Source organism: Bos indicus, chromosome 7 (genome assembly GCF_029378745.1).
Source record: "Bos indicus isolate NIAB-ARS_2022 breed Sahiwal x Tharparkar chromosome 7, NIAB-ARS_B.indTharparkar_mat_pri_1.0, whole genome shotgun sequence".
Classification (NCBI taxonomy): Eukaryota; Metazoa; Chordata; class Mammalia; order Artiodactyla; family Bovidae; genus Bos; species Bos indicus.
In genome coordinates this window covers 17677531-17685921 of record NC_091766.1, presented here as the reverse complement: position 1 = coordinate 17685921, position 8391 = coordinate 17677531, and the positions used below count along the sequence as shown (strand labels likewise).

The window sequence follows — 8391 nt, the reverse complement described above, 5'->3', positions numbered from 1 at the left end:
CCAATGCATGAAAGTGAAAAGTGAAAGTGAAGTCGCTCAGTCGTGTCCGACTCTTCGAGACACCATGCACTACAGCCTACCAGGATCCTCTGCCCATGGGATTTTCCAGGCAAGAGTACTGGAGTGGGGTTCCATTGCCTTCTCCGAGGACTTATCATATATGGCCTTTATTATCTTGAGGTAAGTTCCCTCTACTGATCTGTTGAGTGTTTTATCATGAATGAATGTTGAGTTTTGGGAAATGATTTTCCTGCATGTGCTGAGATGGTTTTTAATCTTTCATTCTGTTAATGCGGTGTATTACATTGATTATTTGCACACGTTGAACCATCCTTGCTTCCCTAGAATAAATCCCACTGGATCATGTGTATGACCCTTCAAATGTACTGTTGAATTTGGTTTGTTAATATTTTGCTGAGGATTTTGGTATCTATACTTGTCAGGTATATTGGTCTATAACTTTCTTTGCCTGTAGTGTCTTTGGCTTTGGTATCAGGATAATGTTAGCCTTATTATTATCTTCTTTTATCACAAAAGTACCTAAGAATACATAAAAATACCTTTTGAAAGTATTTACCTCCTGTTTATGCTCATTTCTGCACTATCAGGAGATTCTATTTTCAGTCCCTCTTCCATTCTCTTCTTAACTTATGAGTCACCGCTAACTCTTTTCCTCGTTAAGTTCTTCTCATGTACTCACCACAGGCTAGAGAAATGACAACCTGTGGTGTTTGGAGAGTCATATTCTTCTCCATTTTGTTTTACTACAAGATGTTGAATATAGTTACGTGAATGTACACTTTAAGAGGGCTAATTTTATGTTATGTGAATTTCACCTCAATTTTAAAAAAAGAGTGTCTATGCATGCTTTTACAGAAAAGAAAATATAAATGACTTAAGTGACACTTAAGTATGGAGGGCAGTCAGGCTTCCCTTTTACTAGAAATAAGACAAAGAAAAAGCTTTCTTTCATATCCCATGGAGCAGCCACGCTCACACACAGTAGACTAAAAATCTAAATTGACTCAACACCTATGGAGGCCAATTTGTTAATAAATATCAAAATTATAAACACACCGTCTTGGACCCAGCCATTCCACTTCTAGAAATTTATCCTAAAGATACAAGTGTGAAGTGACCCACATGTTGTATGAGGGGAAAAAAAAAGTATCATACTTGGAAAGGAAGAGCTTTTAGAAAAATATTTTAATATTAATTAAAAAAAAAAAAGCTCCCAAGCCCCCAAATCAATATAGAAATATCAATTATATTCCTATGCTTTAACAATGCACTCTCAAGACAGTCTAGGGGTTAAAACTCTGCCCTTCAAATGCAAGGGGTGTGAATTCCATATTTGGCTGGGGAACTAAGATCTCACATGCTATAAAGTGGGGGCTAAAAAAAAAAGAAAGAGAAGGAAAAGGAAAGGTAGAAAGAGAAAAAGAAACAAAGCAAAAGAAAAGAGAAAGAAAAGTAAGCAAGGAAAGAAAGAAACAAAGATAAAGAAAAAGAAAGAAAAGGAAAGAGAAAGAGAAAGAGAGCAAGAAAAGAAAGAAAGAGAAAAAAAAAGTGTATTTAAAAACCTGGGCTAGGAAGTGCCAGGGTCAAGGGTGCACCCACTGAATCCCAAAAAAAGTCTCATCAGCGTTTCTGGAAGGCAACAGAGGCAGAGTAAGGTTGGTGCAGAGAATGTCCCCGCGAGCCAGGAAGGTGAGGCGCTGGGAGGCGACCCAGCAGCCTCCGCGGTGGAAGCTGAGGCGTAGCAGGCTGATGCTGTGCGCGGCAGGGGAGCAGATGGCTACCGTCAGCGTAGCTCTCTGGGGCTCGGCGGTCCACGTGGAGGAGGAGCAGTTGGCTAATGTCACCTGGATGTGCAGCCTATAAATGCCATCACGTTGGATCTGCAGCTGCCCGTTGTCGTCCAGCTTTGGCCCATGCAAGAAGGAGCGTCCCAGGGCGGGGCTCCCCTGCCAGGGCAGCCTGGGGTCCTGCCGCGACCCTGGGAGGGTTGTGAGGGAGGGGTGGAAGGATGGAGATATAGGGAAACTGAGTGCTATAGAGGGAATGCCCCAAACTCGAATGTTGAAGCCTAACCTCCAAGGGGATGGTATTAGAAGGTGGGGTGTTCAGAAGTGTTTAGAGCAAGAAGGTGGAGACCTTGTAAAAGAGACCCCATATCCACTGATGGATGAATGGATGAAGAAGATGTAATATATACATACACACATATACACACACACATACATCTATACAAGGTGGTGGTGGCCTAGTCGCTAAGTCGTGTCCTACTCTTTGCAACCCCACAGGCTGTAGCCAGGCAGGCTCCTCTGTCCATGGGATTTCCCAGGCAAGAATACTGGAGTGGGTTACCATTTCCTTCTCCAGGGTATCATCCTGATCCAGGGATTGAACCCGTGTCTCCTGCATTGACAGGTGGTGGTTTCCTTCATTTCAGGTAGATTCTTTACTGACTGAGCCACCAGGGAAGCCCATATCCATCCATACGTGTGTACATATACACAGTATGCCTGTGTGTGCTCAGCCACTTCAGTCATGTCTGACTCTTTGCGACACCGTGGACTGTAGCCCACCAGGCTCCTCTGTCCATGAGATTCTCCAGGCAAGAACACTGGGATGGTAGCCATGCCCTTTCCAGGGGATCTTCTCAGTCCAGGGATTGAGACTTCAACCTGAGTCTTCTGCTTCTCCTGCAGTGCAGGCAGGTTCTTTACCCACTGAGCCACCTGGGGAGCCCCATACCTATGTGTATACATATACATATGTATGTATTATGGGGCTTCCCTGGTAGCTCAGCTGGTAAAGAATCCACCTGCAATGCAGGAGATCCCGGTTCAATTCCTGGGTTGGGAAGATCCCCTGGAAAAGGGATAGGCTACCCACTCCAATATTCTTGGGCTTCCCTGGTAGCTCAGAAGGTAAAGAATCCATCAATTTGGGAGACTTGGGTTCAATCCCTGGGTTGGGAAGACCCGCTGGAGAAAGGAACTGGCTACCCACTCCAGTATTCTTGCCAGGAGAATTCCATGGGCAGAGGAGACTTGGGGGCTACAGTCCATGGGGTCACAAAGAGTCAGACACAACTGAGCAACTAAGCACAGCACAGCATGTATGTATTTTATGTCTGTGTGTGTGTATATATAAATGTATATTACACATATACCTAAAATGGATATAGATGTGATATATATATTACTATGTATTATACATGTGATATTATAAACACACATCTATATCTATCTAAAGTGAAAGTGAAAGTTGCCTAGTCCGACTCTTTGCGATCCCACGGACTATACAGCCCATGGAATTCTCCAGGCCAGAATACTGAAATGGGTAGCCTTTCCCTTCTCCAGGGGATCTTCCCAACCCAGGGATTGAACCCAGGTCTCCAGAATTGCAGGTGGATTCTTTACCAGCTGAGTCACAAGGGAAGCCCATCTATCTATCTAATTCAGCCACAAAAAGAAAGAAATTCTGCCAGTTGTGACAACATGCGTAGACCTAGAGGTCATTATGCTAAAGTGAAATAAGTCAGACAGAGAAAGACAAATACTGTCTGACTTCCTTTATGTGCAACCTAAAACGAATCCCAAACACATGGCTACAGATACAAAGAACAGATCAGTGGCTGCCAGAGGCGGGGAGTGGGTGGGTAAAATAGGTGAAGGTGGTCGGACGCAAAAACTTATGAAAAAGTTATAAACTAAGTACTGGCGATGTAATGTAGAGCGTACTAACTAGAGTTAAGTATACTGTGTTGTATATTTGGAAGCGGCTCATGCTGAGAAAGATTGGGGGCAGGAGGAGAAGGGGACGACAGAGGATGAGATGGTTGGATGGCATCACCAACACAATGGACGTGGGTTTGGGTGGACTCCGGGAGTTGGTGATGGACAGGGAGGCCTGGCTTGCTGCTGTTCATGGGGTTGCAAAGAGTCGGACACGATTGAGCAACTGAACAGAACTGAAGAGCGTAGGTCTTACAAGTTTCATGACAAGAAAAAAAGAATTGTAACTGTGTGTGGTGATGGGTGTTAGCAAGACATTGTGGTGATCAGTTTGTAATATATACAAATATAGACCTATGTTGTATGCCTGAAATGGATGCAATGTTATATGTCAACTCTGTCTCAATTTAGAAAGATAGGGAGAGAGAGCAAGAGGTAGAGAGAGCAAGAGCCCAGAGAGTTCTCTTTCCTCTCCTCCCCTTTCCGCCATATAAAAATACAGCAAAAAGATGACCGGTTGTTTATGAACCAGGAAGAGGGCATTCACCAGACAGCCAGACCTGCTGGTGCCTTGACCTTGGATTTCACAGCCCCTGGCACCATGAGAGAGAGATATCTTGTTTATGTCAGCCTTGCTGTTCTTCTGTCATAGCAGCCCGATCAGAAAGCCCCCAGAGAAAGATGAGTAGGGTTTCCATTTGTTACAAAATGGAATGAACACACCCAAACCCCTGGGGATGAGTGTGGGAGAGACCCAAAGAGGAAGAGGGTTAGAGAGGGGCTGGGAGGGGACTGCCAAAAGGCACCCTCCCTCACATTCCTTTACGTCCTTGCTCTAAAGCCCTCTTCGCTGGGACACCCTCCCTGGTGACCACATTTTCAAGGGCACGCCCAACCCTGACATGCCCGATCCTCCTCCCGTACTTAATATTCCCCAAAAAGTACCAGGTGCGTGTTTCACTCTACTTGGCATGCTACGTATTTAACTTGTTCATTTATTTATTTTCTGATCCCTTTGGTAGCAGGGAAGCCCCGACAGGGCAGGGATTTCTGTTATGTTGGCAATACGGGCACCCAGAATGGAGCCTGCCTCATGGTAGCTGCCGAATTAACATTTGTGACATGAACGAAGGCATGTTAGTCGTGGCTATTGGCTTAGTTGAGTCGGTTTGAGCTCTCCCATGGGAGAAAATAAAATGCTCAGAAAGGAAGCAGGCACCCAGAAACAGACTGCTGTATCGCCTGGTCTTTCTTTCTTTTTCTCATCCCTTCTCATTTTCTCTTTCTCTCTCTCGCCCCCACCCACCTTCTTTTCTCTTTCTCCGACACACACGCATATCCCGGGTTACCTGTATGATTCAGCTGGAGCTCTGCTAAGTCCCACTGGAAGAAAAGAAAACAGAGCTAAGCACCTAAGCGTCAGGGGTCTGGAGTGATCCCTCGAGTCAAGAGCACTTTTTTCTCAGTGCATCCTTCTTATCCACCCCTCATTCCATGGGGCTGACTTGGAGCCTTTGTGAAGAGCTCATAAAGAGGAAGTAGATTCGAACCAGCCCTGAGCACAAAGAGAAGACCTTCAGAAGAACTTAGTTTACAGGATGTAACCCAGGTCGCCTCGCACATCTGCCTTTCTTGCCTGCAAAACCTAATGTAACCTCCAAAGTCGGCACCTGTGGTGGGTGTCCAGGGCTCCCCCCATCCTTGGAGGTCCCAGAACTGCCCTTCCCCAACTCCGTGAAGCCCCCAGCAGCCTCTGAGTCAGCCTGCTGGGGGAACCCCAAAGACGAGTCATTTTCCAGGCCCATGTGAAATGTATCTTTCTCAGATGCACCCTCCAGCCTGGGATCTCCACCCGGGGTTTACCTCCCGGGCAGAGCTGACTATCCTGAGCTGGAGACCCCTGGCAGGCAGACTTGCCCCTGCTTGTTACCCCGTGCTCTCGTCTCTCTCTCTCTGTTCCTTTCTACCGCATGTTTCTTCCTGGCGGATTTTCTTGCTGTTGCTACCACTCTGGGGGGGCCTGTGGGACCTTAACTCCCTAACCAGGGGTCGAACCTACACAACCGGGATTGGAAGCACGTAATCTTAACCCCTGGACCACCAGGGAAGTCCCCCTGGCAGATTTATATCCGTCTCATTCTGATTTTTGTTTTCTTTTCTTTTTTTGGTCATAAGTCTGTTAGTCTGTTCTCTTGCTCAACACCCCTTTGCTTTTTTTCCCCACTTGTTGCCCCTCGCCCCCCACCCCAGGGTCCAGTCCCCACCCAGAGGTTCCCAGGTAGCATACTCCTGTCTCTCCCCCTCTCTCTTATCCTATACCCTTTTAGACTCACCCTGGTTGAATCCAGCTGCTGCTGCTGGCTGAAGCACAGGTTGCAGACGAGGTAGCATGTGCCTGTGCTAAGAAGCACTGAGATAGTCACCCTCAGGATGGATGCCCAGGGCCAGCGGGGCACCTGGCAGCTTGCAGCCTCCTCTGGTGCCATCATGGTCCTCCACGAGCACTTCATCAGCTGTGTGGCAGCAGGGAGGGTGCGCAGAGGGCAGGCAGGAAGGGGGAAGGAAGCTTCAGCTTTCTCACAGCCACGGGGCCCTCTCAGCCTGTCTGAACCTGCCAGGGACCAACCATGCCCCTCCCTGGGGATGTCCGTCAAAGGGAGGGACCAGGCTCGTTCTACCATGGAGGGAAGTCCCCTCCAGCTGCTGTTGGTCCCCAGTCTGCAGAGTAAGTGGACCAGGGTGCTCCTTGATTTTATTTATATGGCTCCCCACCCTCCCCAGGCTTCTGTGGTGGCTCAGATGGTAAAGAATCTGCTTGTAATGCAGGAGATCTGAGTTCGACCCCTGGGTCTGGAAGATCCCCTGAGTAAGGGAATGGCTACCCACTCCAGTATTCTTGCCTGGAGAATCCCATGGACAGAGGAGGCTGGGGGAGCTATAGTCCGCGGGGTTGTAAAAGAGTCGGACACGACTTAGCAACTAACACCACCCTCCCCACCTTTCTGGCACTCATTTGTTTATTCAACAGACCTTCACTGAACACCACTACGGACCAGATACTCTGCTGAGTTCTGGGATACAGCCACAACACTCAGGGAGGAAGGTGCTCAGGGGCTAAGTCGAGTCTGACCCTTTGGGGCCCCATGGACTACAGCCCACCAGGTTCCTCTGTCCATGGGATTTCCCAGGCAAGAACACTGGAGTAGGTTGCCATTTCCTACTCCAGGGGATCTTTCTGACCCGGGGATTGAATCCTTGTCTCCTACATTGGCAGGCAGATTCTTTACTGCTGAGCCACCTGGGAAGCCCCAGGGATGGAGGTGCTAAGTTGCTTCAGTTGTGTCTGACTCTTTGCTATCCCATGGACTGTAGCCCACCAGGCTTCTCTGTACATGGGATTCTCCAGGCAAGAACACTGGAGTGGGTTGCCATTTCCTCCCCCAGAGGATCTTCCCAAACCAGGGATCAAACCTTAGTCACTTACGTCTCCTGCATGGCAGGCAGGTTCTGTATCACTAGTGCCATCAAAGAGGGGTCCCCAAATATCTCTGTGCTCCTCTCCATCTTCCCAGCCTCCCTGGCACCCGTGGTGGGACCACGGGTCCCACTACAGTCATCAGGAACAGATGCCCTCTGGGGCTCCCCTGGTGGTGCAGTGGTTAAGAATCTGCCTTGCAATGCAGAGAACAGAGGTTCAATCCCCAGTTCAGGAACTAAGATCCCACATGCCACAGAGCAGGTAAACGGTGAGCCACAAGTACTGAAGCCTGTGCACCCTGGACCCTAATGGAGGTCACGTGACCAACCTGCCCAATAGGAAGAGAGGAGAAGCAGAGGCGGGGCCAGGTTTTGTCAACATGCCACAGAGCCTTTCGGTTCTGTTGCTCTGTGGCCTTGAAGGACACCTGCTGTCTTTCTTTCTTTTTTTTTTTTTAATTTTGTTTTGGCTGTGCTGGGTCTTTGTTGCTACGCACGGGTTTCTCTAGCTGTGGTGTGTGGGCTTCTCCTGTTGCATGGCACAGGGTCTAGGGCACACAGGCTTCAGTACTTGTGGCTCACCGTTTACCTGCTCTGTGGCATGTGGGATCTTAGTTCCTGAACTGGGGATCGAACCTCTGTTCTCTGCATTGCAAGGCAGATTCTTAACCACTGGACAACCAGGGGAGCCCCAGAGGGCATCTGTTCTTGATGACTGTAGTGGCTTGAATATGTCCTCCCAGAACTTCAGCACGTGACCTCGTTTGGGAAGAGGGTCTTTGCAGAGGTAAGGATGAGGGGGCTCTTGTAGTCCATACGTTGTAAAGAAAAGGGGAGGACACACGGAGACACAGACGGAAGTTGGAGGCCGACATTAGACTGATGCAATACACACCAAAAAACCCAAGGATTGCCCGCAAACCCCAGAAGGCATGAATAGGCCAGGAAAGATTCTCCCCTAAAGCCTTTGAAAGCATCAGATGCCTTGATTTTCAGATCTCCAACCTCCAGAACTGTGAAAGAGTACAGTTCTGTTGTTTCAAGCCACTGGTTGCTGGTCCTTGGATATGGCAGCCTCAGGAAACCAGTAACAATCCTGTAGCTACAAGATGAAGGAAGAACACCTAGGCTTATAGGATTGTGACAATACTAGTTAGTATCAGTGAAT

The 8391-nt window shown here is 48.1% G+C and overlaps 1 protein-coding gene across 1 annotated transcript; it reads right to left on the bottom strand.

The window, feature by feature from the left end:
• Positions 1 to 1188: 1188 nt before the first annotated feature.
• CD70 (CD70 molecule) lies at positions 1189 to 6481 on the bottom strand. The gene is made up of 3 exons (XM_019963598.2): positions 6080 to 6481; positions 5096 to 5129; positions 1189 to 1999 (listed from the first exon to the last, which is right to left on the bottom strand). The coding sequence occupies exons 1-3, from the start codon at positions 6425 to 6427 to the stop codon at positions 1605 to 1607; spliced, it is 777 nt and encodes a 258-aa protein (XP_019819157.1). The 5' UTR covers positions 6428 to 6481; the 3' UTR covers positions 1189 to 1604.
• Between the last annotated feature and the right edge of the window lie 1910 nt (positions 6482 to 8391).